At 39.8% G+C, this 26,130-nt stretch overlaps 1 protein-coding gene across 3 annotated transcripts in view; it reads right to left on the reverse strand.

Annotated features, from left to right (window-relative positions):
• The window catches only part of plppr1 (phospholipid phosphatase related 1), a 70,685-nt gene that overhangs the window by 26,868 nt on the left and 17,687 nt on the right, over positions 1-26,130 (reverse strand). For all 3 annotated transcript variants that reach the window (XM_004538356.5, XM_004538357.5, XM_004538358.4), the window contains exons 2-3: positions 18,105-18,215; positions 2,093-2,281 (exon numbers count right to left, since the gene is read on the reverse strand). In XM_004538356.5, the coding sequence (XP_004538413.1) occupies positions 2,093-2,281; positions 18,105-18,164 (249 nt within the window). In that variant the 5' untranslated portion in view covers positions 18,165-18,215. The remainder of the gene's footprint in view (positions 1-2,092; positions 2,282-18,104; positions 18,216-26,130) is intronic.

The following is a 26,130-nucleotide window of genomic DNA, read 5'->3' on the forward strand; positions in this document are numbered from 1 at the left end:
AAATCTGCATGTGCACATATGTGTGTGAATGCAGAGAGGTGTGTTTCTCTCCGTTCTGCTGACACATCAAGAGACCAAACACCTACATGGAGGTAAATGCAAGCTATGGGATGTCTTTTATTTCCTCAATAAAAGTGACAATAATTCAGATTTTACTTCAGGAAACACGCTTGTGACAACAGTCGGTGTTCAAAGCCTCTATGCAAACACCTAAAGTAGAAGCGCATAAAAACAAGGGACCAAAGGAGGCAGCTGATCATAAATAAATGGGTGGTAGTGCATGTGTTAACCGACTGGTGTAACGATCACATCCATGATTAGATGCCTGTTAAAATAAAAACAAGGTTATGAGGGAAATGGACATGTGACACTACTGAAAAGGGTTTTCTATATTCATTTAGGGAGCAAAATTTAGATTACAATCAATGGAACATGTAGCATGTGAGCCAGCTTTTCAACCACTCAATAACTCGATTAGAACAGTAGATAAAATAATACCAAGTAAGTGCAAAAAAGCTGGGAAGTTGATGCTGATTGGACATTAAAGCTGATGATCCACGATCTTGTTTATGGTCTTTACAACAAGTCTGTCTTTTTGAACAAGAAAACCAGGGCACAAAAAAAAAAAAAAGATAAATGAAAATTAATTGTCCTACAGAAAGAATAAGTGATTACACTACACTTCAGAATCACAGCAGCACATCAACCAGTCAAACCCACTGATCCTAATCTCAGTTCTGTACAATCTCCAGCACTGGTGAGATATTTTGATTTTGACAACAAACAAATGCTGGTAAAATAGCTGCTATCAGTGTATCCATAGTACATCTTCAAATACATATATACGTGGCCATTTGACCTTCAGACAGCAGCTACTCAAAAACCAAACGTTCTCTGTATTCTCAGACTAACTTTTTTTTTCCTTCACATATGGCCCATTGGAGAGAAAAAATACATTTTAATATCAAACAAGCAAATGCAAACACGCTTCAGGAAGTGTTCATAAAATATTTGACATGGGTTTAATAATGAGCTGACCAAAGGGCTCAGAGACAGATGGTGCCTGTTGTGAACGGGCTGAAATTAATAAGCATGGAGCAAAACTGACACCTGGTGGCTGAAACTCGCAACTCCTGTTTGAGGCATTTAAATCAGCAGTGCATGCACGGTATGAGCGTACAAGTCAGCTTGGAAATGACTGTTTTCAGAGAATGATTTCTTATCTTTGCAGCTGGAATTTTTTAAACACCAGAGTAGTAACACATGGCTTTGGTGCATCAGGACTGTGCCACCCTCAACAGATATGGCCAAATATGACTCATGGTATTGATTACACGTGTGTGCTTTACATCCTGTGACAAATTAGCCTAATATGCTAATAATGCCATTACTAGGCAATGGATTTTGCATAACATGTCCTTGTTAAAATGTCTGCAAACAAATAAAAGTCATGTCAGTGAATGTAATTCTTGCCTTCCATGAGATATGATATGAAGTTGTATTTCAACATGTACTTCTCCCTGTATAGCACAGCCTCACATTTCACTTTAGCAGGATGTTTTGTAGAGTATGATAAACAAGTCAAAGAGATTCTACAGACAGGAAATCAGGGACATACATATTATTAGCTGACCCATAAAAAGATATTGAAAGAGTACGGCCTGCAGGCATAAACTGCTTGCCGTGAAATCTTTCTTGCATATTTTTCCATATTTTACCAAAGATAGGTATGCAGCTGCTGTAGCGTACAGACAGAAGGCTGAATGGATGATATCTAATGATAGGTATATTATTTGCAAGTCAGTTTTACTTAAAAATGCTGCCACAAAACTGGGTCATGTCACGCAAAATTACAACTTTAAATTAGCCTGCATATACTAGGACACCTAGCAGAGTAATGATAATTGCATTTTTAAATTATTCACTCCTCAAAATAAATGGATGCGAAGGATTCGAAGCAAAGTCAAAGATGAGGAGACCCTGAATAAATGAACCCAAGCTGGATTTAACGACGGCTGTTTACGAGAAAATCGTAAAACAATTCGAGCAATCCACAGAGAAGACCTGGTTTTAAACACTGCTGTTTACTTACTATAGCCGTCGGAGCAGCGGCCACCACACAGTACAGGATGAGAGGAGGGACGAAGCTGGACTCCTCCGTGCCAGGGTACGGCTTCATCAGGTCAGCATCATTACAGAAGAAACCCTGCACGTGGACGCTGAACAGGTCCGTGCACTCCATGTAGTAGGCCAACAGGACCGTGCCGGACATGATGACGAGCTGGAAGAAGAACATGTTCGGAGGGAGTTGGAGAGGAAGAAGAGAAAAAAAAAGAGAAGGAAGAGGGAAAGAAGGGAGATGTTAGTTGTGTATCCAGTTCACCGAAGGCTGTCCTGATTCAGATCCCAGGTGTTAAAAAAAGTAGATTTCATCCAACGAATTGTATCTGAGTTGATTCCTGAACGTCGCTGTACTTGGTTACAATGTGTCTAACAGGTTTTAATACAAAACCACCACCTAAATCCTCTAAAATCCCATCTCTTTCCTTCTCTCTCTCTCTCTGTTTTTCCTCTGTCTCATGCTAACTCTGGTCGTGTACATACAGCCCCCTCCACCACCACCACTACTGGCACCACCATCACTTACCACCTCCCTTCCTCCCTCACCCCCACATCCTTTTATCCCACTATCATCTTTTGTCTCTGGCCTCCTTTCGCCGTCTTTCTCTGCAGGCAATTTTTTTTTCATACATATAAATATATATAAATATAGAATCTTTCGTCAGTGATAATGAACCAACACAGAAATAGAAATTGCACCAAGCTGCACCGCAAGGCTTTTTAAAGCTGTTTACGAAAAAGCAGCCGCATTTGTGTCACTCACCCACTAATGTCCCAATAACACTGTCAATTTAGAAAATCGTCTGGGGTTAAATATCAAAGGAAAGCGATGACACATTTTCATTCTTTGACGCGATCAAAAATGAACAACAACGTCACGGGAAGCGGAAGGAATAGTGCATCAAAATCAGTCGAACAATGACAAAATACTATACTAAATGAAAAGAGTTGTTTAGTAAATCGGTAAATCAGTGGCACTGGTCTGCGCCTCACCTATGACTACAAATAAGCAAGTAAGAAGATGTTTTATTGATCAGAAGAAGAACTGATAAAGTAACAGAACATTACACAGACTGGCAAAAACTTTGTGTTGGTTCAAAACCTTCCAAATGTTTAAAGTTACGCAGAGAAAGTTTTGTGGGTTTTTTTTATTTTAAGTATTGGTATTATGATTGGTTCATATAAAACAGGCAAATGCTTGTAATTCTGCCATCCAACACTTGGTGTCACTAAGTGACCACAGAGTCAGTAATCCTTCACACAGTTCTCCAATTCTACACTATAGCGTCACAGTAATCACAGTCTTTATGTTTGCAGGACATTTTAGAAGGCATAGTTATCATTAAAAAGGTCAGTCTGACCCAAAGTTAAACATATATTTAGTCACCTCTGGTAGAAATGTCTGCCTTCTCTTACAGATAATGGAACTAGGTGGTCCCGACTTCTGTGAAACAGTTTTTCATATGCAATTTGAGTACCAGGCGAATGGCATGTTGTTTCACTACATTCAAGGGAAGGCAGACATTTCTATAGCAGATATCTTGAAAATAGGCAAGACAAAAACATTTATATTTGATTTGGGGTTGAACAGTTCCTTTAATTATCAATCATCTCTCCAAAACGTTGCAACAATGTTCAGCTTGGTGTTAGGGTTTATTATCTCGTTGATGAGACAATACAGCATCACTGACACTGACAGCTTAAGAAAGAGAAAAGTTTCTATGAAAGCTGGCTGCCTCATTATAGAGTCATCCTTTTGTTTGTGCTAAAGGCTACATTTCCCATAAATATCTGTTAAGCAGTTCAACAGCCAATCACCTGTTTAACCGCTGGTTAACAAGTCTTTACTCAGCCAACCACATGGCATAAAATTAATCTAACTCTCAAGATGATCTGCTGAAGCTCAAACTGAGCACCACAATGGCGAAGAAAGGTGACTTAAGTGACTTTGAACATGGCATGGGTGTTGGTGCTAAGTGGGCTGGTTTGAGTATTTTGGAAATTGTTGGCGCCAGAGGTCAGAGTGCTTTAAGCTGATAAGAAGGCAACAGTAAGTTAAATATACACTTGTTAGTGTATATTGTTAGAACATATGTAGAAGAGCATGGCTGAATGCTACAGCAGCAGCAGACTTACACAGTTGCCACTCAATTTTTCCTAAAAACAGGAGACCAAGGCTACAAGTCACACGGGCTCTGGAAAAATGGACAACAGGAGACTGGACCACTGTTGTCTGGACTGATGAGCCAAAGCTCAAATCATCTCAGGTTAGTTTAGTGAACATAGCAGTAGGGCTGCACGATTAATCGTTAGAAAATCGCGATCTCGATTCATACTTATGTGCGATCTCATTTCCAAATGACGATTTAAAAAAAAAAAAAAAAAAAAAAGACAACGACGACGACTGTACCGCATTTTGATCCGGGACGTAATCTGCATGAAAACAAGCGCTCACTCTTCCTGCTCAACAAATGACAAGGGCGGAGCCTTATACCACGTGATACAGAAGCTGGCTGCTAAAATTAGCAGGGAAAAAAACAACGGAGAGCACGTCAGGGATGACGAGAAAGTGACAGGAGAAAATCTGTCCCGGTCAACCACCCAAACATCAATAACGTGAACCTTATACAGCGCTTCCCTATACCCATCGAACTCCCGCAGGCACAAAGAAATTACGGAGGCTACACAGTGCCGTCCCGCAACTATTTTTCTATTGTTGCACTACCTGCTCTATACACGCAGTGTCGAGCAACGGTGGAGACGGAATTTCAAGCAGTACAACATTTTGCGGCAACAACAAAACGTGAGACATTTGTTGTTTTTATGTTTATTTATTGTTTTTATGTTCAGTCTCAACTGTTACGAAGTTGATGTGCAGTTAATAAGTGCAATAAATATTTATACTGGAAAAGAAAATCGTGAGAGAATCGTGATCTCAATTCTAAGCCAAAAAATCGTGATTCTCATTTTATGCAAAATCGTGCAGCCCTACATAGCAGTGTACTCAAATGACCTCCATAGTCTTCAGATCCCAATCTGATAAAGCACCTTTCAGATGTTGTGGAACGGGAGACTGACAAACGTGCAGCCCTCAAATCTGCAGCAACTGTGTGATGTTATCACGTCAATGAGGACCGAAACCTGTGAGGAATGTTTCCAGCACCTTATGGAATCTATTCCATGAAGAATGGTAGGTACCCAGTACTGGAGTAAAGTGAGAGATTGCAATGTTTGCACACCTTTTCTGTGTCCTGAGTTTAAAAATAAATTACTATATACAACTGCTGCTTTACAGAAATTCAACAGTATGTCCTTTTCAATTAAATAATTTCATCAAAAGTGATCATTTTTCCAATATTTCTATTGGAAAAATGATCACTTTTGATCACATGACATATATATGTATTATATGAACTATAATACATTAGTGTGTGAACCAGACTGGACAATCTTGCCTGCAGGATCCAGACAGCGAAGGCAAGAAAGCCGCTGTGTCAACAATGTTGGCACGGGCAGTCATGTGACAGATGGCTCTGTGAAGACGTCCAGGTGAGCGCACCTGTGCGTTTATGTGCACTTTGTCTGTTTTAAGCCTACTCTCTGAATAACACCAAGCTAGTTTATATTATTTTTTTGCCCTCTGCTGTTGTTACCAGGATACCCTGCTGTGGAGAACATTTTTGTGCAGCTCACACACAATCTCATCTACTGCTACGGTGAACCATAACACTCTGATGCGCACCATATGTAGCCTTGTCACAGGTCATACCTCATAACTAACAATAACAAGCAAAACAGAGCCGCTCACATCAGAAGCAGAAATCCTCCATCTTAAAGCTGCTCGAGAGCATCCAAATTACAGACACGGATACTGGATCCATTTCATGATTTTATGATGTTCAGCAAACAAGCTTCAGCAGGGTAATCGGCTAAAACATTATTCAGGTCTCCTCTGAAAATATGTAAATTCCTCAGCTCGCAGAAATGCCATGTAATACCCTGTGGGATCACGTACCGAAGTATGTCAGGTATACGGGACACAACATATAAACGGGCTTGGACAGATTAATTGGAGGGATGCTATTTATTTATTACTGTTACCATGATTTCATTCAGTGTGACCTTCTACTTATTTGCATTTATTTAAAACAGGCTTAAGTTTGCCTGAAGCTTAGTCACAACCACATTTGTATTTGCTCGCCATAAAAAAAAAAAAAGAATTACAGTTGTTGGAACAAATAATTAAGCAGCATTTTACATCTTTACAAAGCACACCTATTTCCTCTTTACCCCACATTATTCTTCTATCGCTCCAAACTATAAATCATAGAGGGTCATAAACAATCAATAAGCCATTACAAACGTCAAGAGTCATCACGTTGTTTCAAATCTTTAAAACTGTCCAAAAGAAACATGTAATTTCAGCTTCTTCAGTCTGACTCCACTCTCTCAGCAATCTACAGGGAGTGCAGAATTGTTAGGCAAGTTGTATTTTTGAGGAATAATTTTATTATTGAACAACAACCATGCTCTCAATGAACCCAAAAAACTCATTAATATCAAAGCTGAATGTTTTTGGAAGTAGTTTTTAGTTTGTTTTTAGTTTTAGCTATTTTAGGGGGATATCTGTGTGTGCAGGTGACTATTACTGTGCATAATTATTAGGCAACTTAACAAAAAACAAATATATACCCATTTCAATTATTTATTTTTACCAGTGAAACCAATATAACATCTCCACATTCACAAATATACATTTCTGACATTCAAAAACAAAACAAAAACAAATCAGCGACCAATATAGCCACCTTTCTTTGCAAGGACACTCAAAAGCCTGCCATCCATGGATCCTGTCAGTGTTTTGATCTGTTCACCATCAACATTGCGTGCAGCAGCAACCACAGCCTCCCAGACACTGTTCAGAGAGGTGTACTGTTTTCCCTCCTTGTAAATCTCACATTTGATGATGGACCACAGGTTCTCAATGGGGTTCAGATCAGGTGAACAAGGAGGCCATGTCATTAGTTTTTCTTCTTTTATACTCTTTCTTGCCAGCCACGCTGTGGAGTACTTGGACGCGTGTGATGGAGCATTGTCCTGCATGAAAATCATGTTTTTCTTGAATGATGCAGACTTCTTCCTGTACCACTGCTCGAAGAAGGTGTCTTCCAGAAACTGGCAGTGTCACGGCGGGGTGCGCCGATGTGAATGGAAACAGGACCCAAAAGCAGATGATGACGAGTAGTGTAAGTTTGAACAGAAAAGTGATCCTTTATTAGATGACGGCAGGAGTAAACCAGGAAACCAAAGTAAACTGACAAGACACTAAAAAACAAAATACTAAACGGTACTGAGACCAAAACCTAAGCTATGACTGTGGTGGAAAATAACAAGCAAAGACCATGACTAAGACTAATAATACATAACAGACGAAAACCGTAACTAAGACTGAGGTCAAATAAACAGACGAACCGATAAAGGCAAGCAGAAAACAAAAGGCTTAAATACAGACATGAGGTGATCAGGGGAAATGGCGACACATGGGGGGAAACAGCTGACAAACATAACCCTAATGACAGGACCAAGAGAGAATGAAACTAAATACAATGACCAAAGAACACACGACACTGTCAAAATAAAACAGGAAACACTGAAAACTAAACATGACAACACAATAAGACAGACCTAATACGTGATGAATGAATACAAAACCCCAAACATAAAAAACCCAAGAACAATAACCAATAACTGCCCAAACTAAAGGCAAAATAGGAAATAACACAAAGACTAATAACATATCAAAAAATGAGAAAAATACAAAGAGAACTCCGAGTGCTGGGTCGGAGACCCAGCCTGTGACAGGCAGTAGGACTGGGAGTTGAGCTTGACTCCATCCTCAACCCGAAAAGGCCCAACAAGCTCATCTTTGATGATACCAGCCCAAACCAGTACTCCACCTCCACCTTGCTGGCGTCTGAGTCGGACTGGAGCTCTCTGCCCTTTACCAATCCAGCCACGGGCCCATCCATCTGGCCCATCAAGACTCACTCTCATTTCATCAGTCCATAAAACCTTAGAAAAATCAGTCTTGAGATATTTCTTGGCCCAGTCTTGACGTTTCAGCTTGTGTGTCTTGTTCAGTGGTGGTCGTCTTTCAGCCTTTCTTACCTTGGCCATGTCTCTGAGTATTGCACACCTTGTGCTTTTGGGCACTCCAGTGATGTTGCAGCTCTGAAATATGGCCAAACTGGTGGCAAGTGGCATCTTGGCAGCTGCACGCTTGACTTTTCTCAGTTCATGGGCAGTTATTTTGCACCTTGGTTTTTCCACACGCTTCTTGCGACCCTGTTGACTATTTTGAATGAAACGCTTGATTGTTCGATGATCACGCTTCAGAAGCTTTGCAATTTTGAGACTGCTGCATCCCTCTGCAAGATATCTCACTATTTTTGACTTTTCTGAGCCTGTCAAGTCCTTCTTTTGACCCATTTTGCCAAAGGAAAGGACGTTGCCTAATAATTATGCACACCTGATATAGGGTGTTGATGTCATTAGACCACACCCCTTCTCATTACAGAGATGCACATCACCTAATATGCTTAATTGGTAGTAGGCTTTCGAGCCTATACAGCTTGGAGTAAGACAACATGCATGAAGAGGATGATGTGGACAAAATACTCATTTGCCTAATAATTCTGCACTCCCTGTATAGTAGAGCCTGCACGGTTGTGAGTCACACCTATAATTACCTTTTGATGTTTAAGTGTACCAAATCTCACTCACCTGAAAAGAAAATTGTGGTGCAGTCTAGTTCCTGGAGGCCGCTCTCCACTTTTGTGACTTTCATAAGCTGGTTTTTCTGTGACATTTTCCCACCTGGTCAAAAGTCCATCTCTCTGCATAAAGCATTAACTTGTGGCTGCATTATATTCACTCCAGAGCCAGCGTCATACTGCATTAGCTATGTGGAGGAGACACTGACAGAAGTCTGGCTGTAATAAAATGGTTATACAAAGTTAACGGCAGCTTTCTATTATCCTTCTCCACTGGAGTGTAAAATTCACCTATTTTAGCACTGAGGTGTCAGGGAAGGCTTTTTATTTATGTTTTTTGGTGAAGCTCTATTCTTAATGTGGTGTTTCTCAAAGCGTTTGGCTCTTGGTCGAAATAACTTGCCCATAAAATATGTAAATCTGCTTTATAAACATCATAACCTCTTTAATCGATATTTTCATATGAGTCTAGTATCTACATCTAATGTGAAAGGGACAGGGCATTGTGATAAACACAAACAGAGCCATCACCTTCACTTTACCGTTTTGATTCAGTCTCTCTTTGTTATGTATTTTTAATTACATCCTACAAAGTCAGTTTGATCATAATAGCCATTCAAAATTAATTAAATCTTTCCTCCCAAAGGATTTTTTTTATCTGCTCTCCCTTCACTCCAAAATCTTTTTACTGTCAGTACCACTGCTCATCTTCTCCCTCACATCATGAAAACAACCAGGAAAATGTTATATAAATCCAACACAAAGTCCTAGATTTTCATTTCACTGTCATGTTGTGTTAGTAGACTGGAAAAAAAGACTGACAGAAATGGGCATCTAAGCCCGACTTGCCAGGCTTTAGACCGTGGTATTACACTTCTGTTGTCAGACTTGTCTGTAAGTTACATAGAAGACAGCTACTGTTTTCTGGTTGTTTTGTTTTTTCTACAAACAGGCTTCCAAGTTGGCTACTTAAAGTATAAATGAAAATGGGCATGCAGTTATTTTCAAATGGTTTTATGCCTTTATTTAATTCTTAATAGTGCAAAGACATATCGGTGATTTTTGGAAAAATGCAGGTTCATCTACTGTACTTTGGTCAGCAACACCTTTCAAAAAAGTTGAGTCAGCAGCATGTTTACGACTGTGTTTCATTAACTTATTTCCCAACAGTCCATAAGTGTTTGATCTATTTCTCACATTTCATCCCCATCTTAACTGAAAGCCTTAGCCTCTCTGGGGCACCTGTTTTATACCTCATCATGTTACTAATTAACCTCATTGGCTGAGAAACGCTCTGCCAAACGTCTGCGTTATATAACTTTAAAAACTAAAAAAAAGATCAGTCATAACAGAGTCAAATTTTGATTCAGGTCCATTCATGTGTTAGGCAGAGTGTCTTTGCCACGTGGAGTTTCAAGACATATGATTAAATCTTTGTGCAGGGGGTGTAACAATTGCTCCTGCTCAATTTCAGCAAACAGTACTGCGCTAAAGTCTTGATCCAACTCTCACTTCTTTCTATTTTTCTTCAAAGGAGTCAGATTTTTTCACTTCAGACCTTATACACAACCATTTTCAGAGAAGTGTTTTTGTGTATTAACCCACTTAATACTAACCTATGAATTTTCCTGAATTTTATGAATCATTCCAAGCCACCTGACTCAATGGATGAACCAGTGTTTTATCTGCACTACAGTGAGAACTTAGCAAAGAAGGAATTTTAAATTGTATCTTTAGGCACTAGCAGTCTGTCGCAAAAACACACCATTTCTTTCTTTAGTTGACTCTGTGAAAAATGCTAAAGATAACACAATTTGACAGGCATGAAATTGTATTTTTGCACCAACAAGGGGATTCCCAAAGTGCTATTAGCTGAAAACTTTGCATATCATACTTAAATATGCCGTGTGTCTTCAAAGAATCTGAGGAAATTGGACAAGCAGAGGAAAAAAAGAATTGACAGGCCAAAAATTATATACAATGGATTAAAAATGTTTAAAAAGTCATATCCTTCAGGCAAAAAAATCCAAGAAATAGAAATGCTTCTGGTCTAAGGAGCTTGGAAAGAAAAGTGTCTGGACTTCTTTGAGTTGTTTGAAGACGTTTCACCTCTCATCCGAGAAGCTTCTTCAGTTCTAAGGGTCCATTTGGTGGAGAGTCCCAGATTTAAACCCAGTGGGAGTTTCCCCCCAAAGAGGGACAAAGGACCCCCTGATGATCCTCTACCTAATTACATGAGCCAAGGTGTGAAAGCAGGTGTGGGTCACAATCAGCCAGGGTTTCAGGTGAGCTCATTGTGAAACCTGGCCCCACCCTATCATGTGACTTCCTGAGATCAGATGGCCCAGGATGTAAATGAGCATTAAGGCGTCTGGGAAGGGATCTCAAAACTGGATTATAGATGGCAGACAGTTGGTGTCGTAAACCCCCGCCTCTGTTCAAAGATGGTCGCTCACAGTGGACGTAAACACAAACTGAACAATGTGGTGTATGCTGTACAGTGTAGCGAGGAATGCCCAGACCTCTATATCAGAGAGACCAAACAGCCACTTCACAAGCGCATGGCACAACCCCCTCCCCCTTCCTCTTCACCCTCTACACCACAGACTTCAGCCACTGCACAGAGACCTGCCATCTTCAGAAGTTTTCTGATGACTCTGCGGTGGTTGGATGCATCAGCAGGGATGATGAGACAGAGTACCGGGCTGTGGTCGACTCCTTTGTCACGTGGTGTGAGCAGAATCATCTGCAGCTCAACGTGGCAAAGACCAAGGAACTGATCGTGGACTTCAGGAAGACCAGGAAACACTTGACCCCTGTTTCAATCCAGGGGGTCAGTGTTGACATTGTGGAGGACTATAAATACCTTGGAGTACACATTGACAATAAACTGGACTGGGCTAAAAACACCACAGCACTTTACAGGAAGGGCCAGAGTCGTCTCTATTTTTTGAGGCGACTGAGGTCCTTCAACATCTGCCAGAAAATGCTGAGGATTTTCTATGAGTCTGTGGTGGCCAGTGCGATCCTCTATGCTGTTGCATGCTGGGGGAGCAGGCTGAGGGTCGCAGATGCCAACAGACTTAATAAACTGATCCGTAAGGCCAGCAATGTTGTGGGGATGGAGCTGGACTCCCTCAAGGTGGTGTCGGAGAGGCGGATGCTGTCCAAGATAAAGACAATGTTGGATAACACCTCCCACCCACTCCATGACATGTTGGTCAGTCACAGGAGCTCGTTCAGTGAGAGACTGAGATTACCGAAAAGCACCACTGAACGACACAGGAAATCATTCCTGCCTGTGGCCATCTCCCTGTACAACGCATCCACTTAACACACTGTTTGCTGCTACAGCTACACATGTTTCTTTTCCAAATATTTATTTATAAGTGACTTATGTATGTATGTATGTATGTATGTATATATATGTATATATTGTACTATTCTTAGTTAGCGTATTGTCTGTCTTGTCTTAATGTTGGTTTAAAATGGAGCACTGTAACAAAAAATAATTTCCCCCAGGGATCAATAAAGTATTCTGATTCTGATTCTGATTCTGATTCTGATTCTGAAGAGCCACCTCCACAGGACAAGACTTAGCAGTCCATCTGCATCTAAAGGACAAAGGTCACTCTTTCGAGGATGCCAATGTTCACATTTTGGAAAGAGAGGACAGATGGTTTAAAAGAGGAGTGAAAGAAGCCATCTATGTCCACTGTGAGCGACCATCTTTGAACAGAGGCGGTGGTTTACGACACCAACTGTCTGCCATCTATAATCCAGTTTTGAGATCCCTTCCCAGACGCCTTAACACCCATTTACACCCTGGGCCATCTGATCTCAGGAAATCTAATGATAAGGTGGGGCCAGGTTTCACCATGAGCTCACCCGAAACCCTAGCTGATTAGGACCCACACCCACTTTCACACCTTGGCTCATGTAATTAGGTAGAGGATCATCAGGGGGTCCTTTGCCCCTCTTTGGGGGGAAACTCCCACTGGGTTTAAATCTGGGACTCCCCACCATTTGACCCTTAGAACTGAAGAAGCTTCTCGGATGAGAGGTGAAACGTCTTCAAGCAACTTAAAGAAGTCCAGACGCTTTTCTTTGCAAGCTCCTTAAACTATGATGACCTGGATGACTGAGAACCTTCACAGACAGAAATGCTTGTGGTTCTTCAGTTGATTCATCTACTGTTTACTAAAGCCTCACCATAAATGGTCTCAGTTGAAGGGTTGCTGTCAAGAAGCTATTCTTAAGAAAGCAAAAGAGGAGAAAAAGACTGAGGTATGACGAAATATATAAGAATTAGACTTAAAATCAAAGGCATCAGGTCATATAGTGCGATGATTAGGTCTAATTTCAGCCAGTGGTGCTCAGGAACTTTTCAAGATGTTATTAAGAATGTTAAAACTAAAAATTGAAGCATTGTGCAATGAGCTTGACAGAGAACGGAACAAAGAGGCAGCAGACATCCAAAGAACAGCTTTGAAGGTCCTTCAAGAAGAAAGCTAGCCTAAGAGAGTCCAGGCTGTGTTAGAGAATAAAGACGGTCAAACCACATAATGCTTTTTAAACTCATTAGAATTCACTCTTCATTTTACAGCAACTTTACAGCTGAACTGGGTTTAGAGTATGAAGTGCATTTCAGCTGTTTTTGTACAAAAAAAAATATCACCTCGGGCACATTGAGTACACCTGGGCCATTTTCAGTTGTTTTGTTAGTTTAACAGTTTTTAGAAACAACTAATAATATTCATACTCTAAACCTAAAACCATTAGAGCCACTTATTTTAATGAACATTTCAGACAGACAGCTGTTTGCCTTCACTGCTCGTGAGACATAACAGCACACACATATTCACATTAGCTTCATTTTCCAGTACAAATTACGTCAAACACTGGAATTCAGTTCACACAATATCTGACTTCTTCTGAGCTAAATAACAAAGCCGCTCCCTGCAGTAATGACTGCACGTTGGGAAGTTTGCTGTCTAAATTGTGTATACCTAACTAGAAGCTTTAATTAAAGCTTCTAGGAGATAAGGAAAACAAAGAAGATAAAAGAAAGACATTTTCTCAAGAGATTGGTTTACTTCCAAATAGTCTGGCAACCTGTGCTGCTTTAGCAGGCTGCTAACAGTAAGTGCATCCAGCTTTTTCTTCAACCATGCAAAACCTGAAAAAGCTAGATAGCTGTAGCTAGATTAATGAGAGCCCACAGCTCTATACATTACATAATCCCATGCAGGTACAGGATATATCGGTCCTCTCTTCGCTCTTCCCAGCTTGTCTCCACAGCTCAGCCTTTAATTAATTTCTCATAACTTTTCACTTTTTCCTTCTACTTCCTTCCCCCTTTTTTGCTTGTTTCATCTTATCCATTTCCTCCTCCCTCATGCCCCATCTTTTTTTTTTTTTGCAACCCCTTTCATCTCCCATTTTTCCTCCGCACACTCAGAGAGACAAATGGCAGCAACAAATGAACATCCTGACGTCAAGTAACAGATGAAATAAAGGCAACAAGTTACACAAATAAATAAACAAATCACCACAAATAAACATCCTCCCTGTCAGACTGCCTCTGGCAGTGAACTACATGGCCCAGCTGCTCCAATCAGGCCCCTCCGTCTTGATCACGTGACGGCAGTGTTCCTCTGCCTTGCTGTGTTCGTGACAGGCAGGGTGAGTAAGAGAAGGAAAGGAGGGAGAGAAGAAACAAAAGGAGCAGGAAAAAGGAGCGAGACAAACCAAGATGTAGTGATTTAAATGATGGGAAACTGGGTGAAGGGGAGAAAGAGCTCCTATGGCACCACGCGAAATAGGAAGAGAAGAGAGAAGAGATTGAGGGAGGAAGCAAGTACAGCCGAGGAAGGAGGGGCAGGAGAGAAATGAGGCTGCGAGGATGTGACGAAGACATCAAAGAGGGGGAGAAAGAGAAATCGAGGATGAGCAAAATGAAACAGGGAGATAGATAGCATGCCTTTGACAAGTGTCGCTGAAGAAAAAAGGGGGAGTAAGTGAAAACAGGGTAATGAAAATTAGAGAAGAAGCTTGCTACTCATCAGGGTATTACAGTGTCTCTCTTAGGAGCACTCTGCCAATGACTTTTTAAGCTTAGATTGTGATGCAAAAGCCAATAAACCAAATGATGAATCTGAAAGCAAAATCTTCCCATTTATTGGGCACTGACACATAGAGACAAGATGATGAATAAGAATGTAGTAAAGCCTAGTTTGAAAAATGCAAAATATGCCCTTATAGAAGCTCTAACTGATGACTACAACTACATTTGAAATACCATTTAAAGACTCAATATATAGCTGCACCTCATCGCTTTAGCCTTGCAGTTCTATAAAGCCGACTGCTTTGAGAGAGACATATAATAAAAAAAGGTCAATATCGAAGCGTGAGAGGCCAAGTTGAGATTCTCTTCGGAATAAATATGTCAGATAGCCGAACGCTGATAGAGCCCCCCAATATGTAATAAGAACTGTTGGGACCAAGCTAAAGTTGGCGGTGTAGTATTGTATGAGAAATGGGGAGCAAATGCATTTGGAAGCAAAATCTGACCACTGAGCAAATGAAAAAAGTTCAAAATAGGTCACATGATAGCATTTATTAATACTTCGATTCAGGGAAAATTCATTTTGATATTCCGGAAAAATAAATTACAACAAAAATTGGCCAATATTGTGCAAAGAACACGTACACGAAGACGTCGTCATTACTTACAGATGAAGTTTTTTAAAAGTCACTTTGTTCATCATCACACTAGCATTGAAAATTTAGCCAGTAAAAAGTTAACGTCCATTTGCCACTGGCATTGGTGGATGACACATGTCCATCAATAAGAACTGGCCTAGAGGCCGGTGGGTAACCCTGAAGCATCCTACGGTCACTAAGGAAAATCTACACTCCCCTCTGATCAGCTAATGGTTGCTGGAAGTTGCTGTTGGCAGGTGAAATCAGTTGCAAAGAGGGCGCTGCACCAAAAACCTCCTTGTGAGTCCGTTGGTTGGTCACAGAGTACTATAGTTTGCATGGAAGTTATCAGCTTGTCAGCAAACACTTGCTGTAGCTGTAGTGATACTTGGAAAAAAGTGTGACGCAAACCAGAAACGTTTGCCTTTAAAAAAAAAGGGGGGGGGTTCTTTGGTGCTGCAGCCGACATATTTCGATAGGTGAAACTTTGGAAAACAAACAAAAAAGTCTGAATCTTCGGTGCAAACTATATGCAACAATCTGCTACTTGGTCATAGCAACATGCTAGCGAACAAACTGGGGACTGTCACCAACCTCCAGTAATCACTCAGCATATTTTTGCCTAGTCACCGGTAGTTACCAAGGAGACACCAGCTGACTTTAGTCCTACATGTCTGGGGCTTTAGCAATCTATTTCACAGCAGCTGCCAGCAGCTTCTAGCATCCACCCGAAACCAGATAGGGGAAAACATGTATTCCCTGGTGGTTGCCAGATGGTCGCTAGGCCTATTGTATATTACCCAAAATGCTCAGGTAATGTATCAAACCCACTGTTAGACTTATTGAATATAAAATCCAGTCTGATGGATAATATTTCCAACATATTGCTGTACTTACATTTAAAACACTGACTTATCAGGACTTACCACCTAGATGTTTAATGTGTCACCAGCTTAATCAGTGGTTACATTAAACCCGCCCCTCGTTATATCTCCTAATGTTTTTTTTGGTTGTTTTTTTTTTTTAAAGAGGCCATCTCATCATTCCACACAGCGTTCAAGCACTGACACTTCAAAACTCTAAATGAGCAAATAACTGTACAATGGTGACACATCGTCAAACAGAAGGAACTGTCTAAAAGAGCTTTTTTTAATGATGAGCCACATCTCACATCTAAAAATAATGTGTACCAAGATGATGTTTTACAGCTGCAGTATTTTTGATGTTGTTTTGTTGTTTATAGTTACTGTTTATAGCAATTTTCTCGCATAAAATAAACAGTTTGGCTCAGTGGGAGTGAAAGTGACATAGTAACTGACTACATGTGATCTATGAGGTAAAAACATACAATCACGGCACATCCATGGCCACTGTCTCCTGTTGTTGTTTTCTTTTATTTGTTTTCCATCTAGTATTTTTAGCTCTAGGCTTTTCAAATAATACTGGAGCGAAATTAGACAACACAATCTCATAAGTGACGGTTATGAAACCACATAATATTATAAAGGAAATTAACAGAAGAAGTGCTAGTGAAGTGCTATATTGCAAACAATGTACTGTTTGGACTGAAGCATAGACGTATTTTGGATGAGAGCTGAGAGGCAGGGTACACCCTGGACCTGAGGAATGGCTCCATTTCTCTCATTCAGATGTAAAATAAAGTATGTTGGATTAATTGGTTTTTGTTTTGTTTGTTTTTTTGTCACTTACTGCACTTTTCTTGAGGAGGCACATGTTCAAAGAGAAACCACGTGATGTCTGTTTCATCACCATTGCAGATGCTGAGAGCATGTGCAGCAGTTCTGATTCTCAGAATGGTTTTCACTCTGGCTGTGGGTGGAAATAAAGTGTTCAGTGACATTTCCTATTGCACATCCTATCAGTGTAGTCTTAAACTCACTACACATGCATGCGAGAGTCACATTTCACTTATCTTGGAGGACACGCCCAGGATCACACTAGCAGGCAGTAACACTAATTAACAGAAGGTAACAGTCCCATTATGGATGAGTGTCAGGAAAAATGAGCGAGACAAAAAGGTCGGGCAAGAAGAAAGCATGAGATAAAGGCAGAAAGAACATGAGTGTATAAACTGATCTGAGACTGTGATGTAGGATATTTCGTCTGAGATGTGTGTCTCTGTGTGAGAGGGAGAACGAGTAAAACACAAAGAGAGATGGAGGAGAATAACACAAAGTGTCCTGAGACATCTCTCTGATTAAGGACCTTCAGCTAACACAGTAATTAAAAATTCAGGAGCTGCACAACTCTTACACACACACACACACACACACACACTTGCCCAATTACAAACACGCATGCATTCAGCTCCACACTCATTTCAACACTTTACACTCTGGTTGTTCACTTATGGTAAATTAACACTCAAAACCATATTTCCATCATGTTCATTTGCCAAACAAGGGTCATATGCATGAATTTACCACTTTATGCAGAAGCCCAGATTATCACGCAAAGACAATGCATGCACGCACACTCCCTCACCTCTACAAAGATGAAACATGGGATGATGGAGTAGCTGCGCAGGGTGTTGTTAGACGCCATCTTGTCTCCTGTCGGGAGACTAACGTTCTCAGGATTCACTGCAGGGTCACTCTGCAAAGACAGAAACATCAAGTGTCAGCTGCCATCATCTGATAATGACAGAAATGCATCTACTTCATCTATTTTATCAGGAGTCCTCAGCAAGATCGGCTATTGATGAGAACCATGTTAACTATTACTATTTTTTTTGCATTTACAAAAGATAATAAATAATTTAAAAGCAGATAAGAGATTGCTTTGTTACATTGCAGAAACTAAATTAGAGTTCTACTTGTCAAAAAAAAAAACCACAGAAAAAAACACTGCACACAAAGATTGTGGTTCGCCAGCTCCTTCCGAGGGATCCCCACAATTCCCAGATCTCTTAGGAAATTCAATCCCTGTGTTGTTGCCAAGGTCAGCCCTTGGGTCTTTTACCAGCCAGCTGTGCTTCCTGTCTATTTTTGTCAATCAACAGAAGGCACCTAAGAAAGCTGTTTGGCCTAAATGACTGCAAGAGAAACAGTAAGAATTGTCTTGTGTGCAGGTGCAGTTTTCCATATCTAAAAATCTCCTAAGGCCTCAAACACCATGGAGAAAATCTGATCCCCTCTACTATGCAGCTGTATGTCACTTGAGGTCAATAAGCATCTGGTCTTTAGATTCCAAATGTTTCTGAGTGAGAAAAGAAGAGTTGCCATCACTTTATATTCACCCCAATCGAGTCACCGCAAAGTTGTGGTCATTTTCATAAGAAGTCCCCTACGTGATACAGAAGCTGTGCCGTGTGATGCTAAAATTAGCAGGGAAAAAGCAACGGAGAGCACGTCAGGGATGACGAGAAAGTGACAGGAGAAAATCCGTCCCGGTCAACCACCCAAACACCAATAACGGGAACCTTATACAGCGCTTCCCTATACACGTCGAACTCAAAGAAATTACGGAGCCTATCACTTATCACCTGACCAAAGATATGGCTCCCATCAACACTGTGCAAAACGAGGGATTTAGGAAAATGATCAACACCCTAGACAAACGCTACACAGTGCCGTCCCGCAACTATTTTTCTATTGTTGCACTACCTGCTCTATACACGCAGTGTCGAGCAACAGTGGAGACCGAATTTCAAGCAGTACAACATTTTGCGGCAACAACAAAACGTGAGACATTTGTTTTTATGTTTATTTATTGTTTTTATGTTCAGTCTCAACTGTTACGAAGTTGATGTGCAGTTAATAAGTACAATAAATATTTATACTGGAAAAGAAAACTGTGAGAGAATCGTGATCTCAATTCTAAGCCAAAAAATCGTGATTCTCATTTTATGCAAAATCGCGCAGCCCTACTGTAGAGGTTTTTTTTATGTCTGTCACTTTTGCCCTCCGCAACAAATTGTTATTTTTTGTTATTATTTAAATATTGCTTATGCCACCAACAAATTATTTATTTTTGTGATAGGCTGTTAGCAACAAAAGTGCCTAAAGATATCATTTAAAATAGCTTCTTCGCTAAATACTCTGTTCTGTGTAGACTAAACAGGTCAATCCCTCAAGTTAGTTGCCTTAAATGATTCAAGCTAAGCCACTTAACTTGACCTAGCTTAACCAAGAAAAAGGAAATACTCTTTTTAGACTAAAAAAGGGCGAAAAAGCAGCCAATGTCCAAAGCTGTTTGAAAAAACATCAAAAAGCTTGAAGAACTATTGCTCATGAACACGTCTGGTTCCTTTGAAGCAAAATGAGGGTTGGCTCAAGACTTTTGCACAGTCTTCACTTTTTGTTAATTTTCTTAGCTGGTTTTTAGCTAATTTCTCAGTCTGGGTAAAGCTCTTTAACTGTATTTTTAACAGCACAAAGCCCAATACAAAACACATCTTCAGAAAGCATTTACTAATCCTGTCAGCTTTGTTCAGTTGAGAACAAAAGCAAATTCTTAATGAAACAACACGGCAGTATTAACCTTATTAATAAAATTCAATTTAACTTCTGAAGCCGCGCTGATGGAGCCAATCTTCTGCACTCGAACTGCCGCTGCTTCCGTTCTCCGTCTGTCAATCTGTCGTGTTCTTTAACTGCATTTCATTATGGCTTCTAATTGTCGAAAAACAATAACATAGCTATTCCCCACAGAGAACAGCAAGCTCACTAGTGAGCGTGAGAAACAAATATGTAGTGAACAACAGAATACTGGAAAAACAAAAACAGCAGTGTCATTTGATTTTCTGCATCCAAACCAGTCTGATATGGCTTTCAGTTTCCAATTGCAGAACACTGGCAGCACAAGAGGTGCCTTACAGTTTCAGTGGGTGTAGATTAGGCAGGATTAAAAAGTGGTTAAGGAAATCCAGAAATGTCAGTATCTGCTGGAGTAATTGTTGATTTATTCGTGTTAATCAACAAAGCTCTGACCTCACGCAGATATTTAATGTGTCTTATTGGCTTGTAATCGCTCCTAAATCCTCATTAAAGGGTAACCTTGCTAATTTGAGCTTCTCTCTATCTAAAGCACAATTCTGAATCATGAAAGGCTGGAGGAGCATGAACGAGGGGGTCTGTTACAGAGCAAAGTTGGAGAGAACAATAGCAGTTGTTTAATTTGTGCTTTCTTAGTTTCTTCCTCTTTTTCTATCTTCTATCTAAACTATTCATCATAAATGAACACCTGCTACAGAAAGATTAGATGGTAGAATTATACTACTTCTGCTACCTCATATATATTCATACATATAAATATCTTATGAGCGCCTCAACAATTTAATATTTGAGGCTGTGTGCTCTCCTGTTTCAGAAATTTTTATAATAATATTCTTAAAAAGCTGCTACAAGTAAAGAATTAGTATAAATTAATACTTTCACATTTTGTTGTACGGTTTGTTGTACGGTTGTTTATCAGGTAGTGACCAAGTTTGGATCAATCAATCACATTTCTCTACCAAAGCACAGATGAGAGCAGGTGAGACAAGAAAAAAAAAAGAGACCATGTGACATTACTTCCAACAAACGTAGCAACCTACAAGTTGTTTCAGGCTTTCACTATGCGTGATTTTCACTACACAAACCTGAACTAAAAGAATTCATCAAATTCATCATTAATTCAAAAGCAACTTATATTAGACTGAGCGTAACAAGGTAAGGGTCTAGAAACATGACTGCAAAAATAGCTGCTCAGTTAAAAAACAACTAGACACTAACACAACCAAACAAATGTGTGCGCTATTGATATAATGTTTAAAATTTTCATTTTTGAACATTATAGCCAACATCAATACTGGTGAAAGGCTAAAACTGTTTCACTAGGTTCCTCTGAGAGAAGTGTTACTCAAATTACAAATGCATGGCAGTGGGTGCATTAATGAAAACTTCAGAGAACATACAAATGCATAAGGCCAAACACACAAAGCCATTAACTTGCATCTATTAAAAATCATAGTTATTTTTAGTATGCAATTCAGAATGAGATGCAATTTTTCAGATGATAATCTCTATAGTCAAGAATCAAGCAAAAAAAGAAAAAAACCTCACAGAGACTGCAGGGAAATCGTACAGTCTGGTGACAAGAGTCACAGCTAATGCAAGGATTCTGGGTGGTCTGTTAACTCATTCCAGTTTGCTATAGTATCACTAGTGAAACTAGATGTTACACAGCAGGCTTAAACAACCATCAGGCCACTGAGAAATGTCCCAGTGCTCCCAACTGGCTAGCAGTCACTGCGGATAATGATCACATGACCATGCATCCTATATGTGTTTAAAGCTACAGTAGGCAGGAATCTATACACATCCTCCTGCAGCAGTTCTCTCTCCCCTCCCTCGTCTAAGCCCAGAGATGCACACATATGCAAGTGCTTCATGAACTTTCCTTTTCCAGATTAAAGACTTCGTCAGATCTGGTCCTGAAAAGCAATATCCTAAAATCTCCCATCAAGGACTAGGTTTTCTAAAAACAGAGCCCAGAGGAAGTGCGGGAGAACATCCTAAGTACAATATACGCCAAAATGTTTTTTGGGGGGATTTTTTCCCAAATGATGCCAAAAAGTATACAAAAATACAATAGTCTCTGCATTTCTTCCTCCCACTTTCTAAAAGAAGTGCCTCCCAGCAGAAGCTTTATATTAAAAGAACAAACAGGAAGGTGCATCAATTTTTAAACGCAGGGAAACAAACAGATGAAATACCCAGAATTTCAAGCTTTTACCTTAAAGGTCATGAATAAAGTAAGTAAACTGTACACAATGAATTAAGATTTAATTTGATTTATGAGATTTATAGTTGTTAATGTATAGATTCATTATTATCCATTAACAATTTATTAGATAAATATATTAACTACAAATTATTAAAATAACTAATAGCTTGTTAAAGGGACATAGCAGTTCAGCAGTTAGCTCAAAGATTTTTTTCTTATTTTATTACATTGCCTCAAGTTGTCTATATGCTGAAAAGATACAGTAAATGTTTAGTTTAATGCCTTTACTGGAACACACTACCAGACTTTGTTCAAGATGTCAACATACCCACCATACTCCTAATTGTTTTGTAACTGCATTTGTCCCTGTGTGGTATTAGACTACAAGGGACAGACTCCAACAACACGACATTTAATAGTGATGCTGCACTTACTTCAACTAAATTGAGAGTGATTCAATGTGAACCTACTAATATTAAATTTGAAATTCAAATGCATCTTTACCCTTCATACTTTTTTACTTATGCATGTCACAAAAAGTTAATTAAGATCTACAATCACTAGACACTTTATTAGGTATATCTGGTACATATTTGACACACTGTTAGTTCCCCTTAGTTCCTTGTGTTCTTGAACACCGCCTCACTGTACATAAATGGCCTCCACAGATTTCAGTCAGATCAGGATGGGAGATGGGAATGGGTAGATTCAGATCATGGATGTGCAGCCGACAAATCTGCAACAATTGTGTGATGATATTTAGTCAATATGGAAAAAATAATCTCAAGCATGTTTCCAGCACGTCACGGAATCTTTACCACAAAGAATTAAGGCAGTCTAGGTGTGCCTAACAAAGTGCCCAATGAGTGTGTTTCCCTGTTATTACTGATGATTTAGAAGAGGTAGCAAAGGCAACTGCATTAGCAATAATATTACCAAAATATTAGCATTTACTATACAGCACTGTATACTGGAAATACACAATAAGACGGTCTCTCTGCTAAGATAAAGCCTCACACAAAGATTTACTGATCCCAACACTCACCCTGATTTGAAACCAAACACTTCAGTTTCACTGAGTCATTAGACAAAGACAGACAGCAATGTTGGCATGTCTAATCAGTCCCTAAGTGCTCGTCCCATCTCATTTAACACTCAATCCAGGCTACTCAAGTCAGTATTAGATAGCAGCAATCCACCCATCAGTTTTGTGCCTCAAGATATCATGCTGCTACATCTTATATACCCATAAAAGAAAATGTTCCAGTCTATCTTCGTCTACCCGTGAAGAAAGATCAGTGCACGTGTTGCTGTAACACAGCATCACTACAGACGTCGAACAGACTTGCTTTGTTGCCCAAGGTCACAGGAGCAGAGTGGATAGCTGTCTAGTGTGTGTGAACTGAGGTGTTCCAGTTTAAAGATCGACTTAGAGTTCACTAAAATTGCCAGCACCCACATCAAAAGCCTTGAATGTCATAGAAAAATCTATTAATTGAACCCTACGCTAGTCATCCTTGCAATCCATCTCAGTACACATTAACAGTATCATCAGCCTCCAGTGACTCAGTAACTTTTCAGATTATGGCATCAACAGCAGGGAAGAAATTGAATAGTCATAAAAAAGCCTCCCAAAGTCAGTGACCATACTAATCACATTAACAGACTCCAAGGTATGTTTTTTCTTTTTAAACATAACAAACTCAAGAGCAATTATTTATCATTTCTACATCAGAATCAGAATCAGAATACTTTATTGATCCCTGGGGGAAATTATTTTTTGTTACAGTGCTCCATTTTAAACCAACATTAAGACAAGACAGACAATACGCTAACTAAGAATAGTACAATATATACATATATATACATACATACATACATAAGTCACTTATAAATAAATAGTTGGAAAAGAAACATGTGTAGCTGTAGCAGCAAACAGTGTGTTAAGTGGATGCGTTGTACAGGGAGATGGCCACAGGCAGGAATGATTTCCTGTGTCGTTCAGTGGTGCTTTTCGGTAATCTCAGTCTCTCACTGAACGTGCTCCTGTGACTGACCAACATGTCATGGAGTGGGTGGGAGGTGTTATCCAACATCTTACTGCATTCAACCATGATTTTACAAAGGCAGTCAAATGGAAAGACTTCATGTATCCTGCTATGTTATTTTTGTTGTTTTGCGTTTATCATTGTGGTAAATCTGATCAGAGATACTTGTTTGAGTTTCTATGTACTACTAAATAACTCCCAGTGTATTTAGTATGTATGGACAACAGGGTACATTTGTTTTTCTAGACTGGTGCATTAAAAATTTGTTACCTTAGAGATTTAAGTCAAAGCACAGCTGATGATAGTCAACAAAAATAGTCAGTAGAGCCCAGCCGATGAAGACATTTGGACAAAATGTCTGTATTTGTGTAAAACACTTTAAAGAAATCAGTAATATGGCCTAGGGTGAGCGGTATAAACAGTAGAAACGATATGAATTTGGCCAATGGTAGAGATTTTGACTATACCGCAATAGCACATGTTGATGGTGTCATCAAGCGGCGCCTGTTTTGGTTGAAAGCATCGCAGCGGCTGCAAGCAATATCATCTGCAAATTGGGTGACAGTAGCGAAGAGACGAAGCACGTTTTGGAATATGAGCCAAAAACTGCGCTTCCTCCACTTCCGTAACATTGATTCATTAATGTTGAATTCTCTCGCAGCTGCTCTATTCCCATGTTGTTGCAGTATATTAATGACTAACCTCGTATTGTGGATGGATTATCTCAGTTGTTATCCTGACTGAAGTTTGGTCCGTTTACAGCATCCTGCCATGCGATTACATTTGACCCTCACGTTAACTTTTATCAAGTGGAAAAAAGTTAGCGTTCATCCACCAGCTTCACTGTTTATGTTATGCTAACATAGCTGTCTCGCTAGCGATCACGTAGCACATCATCATATACCAGCTAGTCCAACTTCAGTAACCCTACAAAAGTCATTGCTGTTTAGTTTCCTGTCTTCGTTTATGTTGGAAGTGATAGCAGAGCTGTACGTTTTATTTTTTTCTAGAAACCTCTCTGTCAGAACATGGCATATCATGTTTAGGTGGAAACTAGCAAGCTAACTTCCAGCTAACTTCTAATTCTGCTCGGTTTTCATGTTTGCCTGGATATTAAACTTAATTGTTACACCTGGTAAAGCAGCGACACTGACCATTTTATTAAAGATGAACAAATTTAGACAGTTTTTAACGCTCAGTGTTCGTTTGACATGGGACCTGAAGCGGACCCAGATTACTCTGCGAGGCTCCTGACTACGGTAGCGGTAATGCTCCGACAATCCATTAAGCGGTGCAGCTTTGTAGCTTACCAAAGTCGTACTAAAACATTTTTGACAGATTTTTGAGCGCCGTGTACCACATAAAATCGGTTCGAGGTGAATAAGCACAACCAGAATTCATACATTAAGGCGCACCAGATTATAAGGCGCACTGTCAATTTTTGAGAAAATTAAAGGATTCTAAGTGCGCCTTATAGTGCAAAAATAAGGAAGAAAAGAATATATTGCGATATATATATCGTTACGGCGCATGCTTTAAGTTATACTGCGATATGGATTTTAGGCTATATAACCCAGCCTTAATATGGCCTCATGTAGCAGACAGGGAATCAAAGTCAAACGGAAGACGTAGCAAGTACAGTGCCAACCTCCAGACAATCTAGTAAACAGTAGGATCCTTTTACATGTACACATGTAAATAAGGAAGTGATTCGATTTTTGTCAGACCAGTAACAAAATATGAAGGAGATGTTT

Source organism: Maylandia zebra, linkage group LG7 (assembly GCF_041146795.1).
Source record: "Maylandia zebra isolate NMK-2024a linkage group LG7, Mzebra_GT3a, whole genome shotgun sequence".
Taxonomy (NCBI): domain Eukaryota; kingdom Metazoa; phylum Chordata; class Actinopteri; order Cichliformes; family Cichlidae; genus Maylandia; species Maylandia zebra.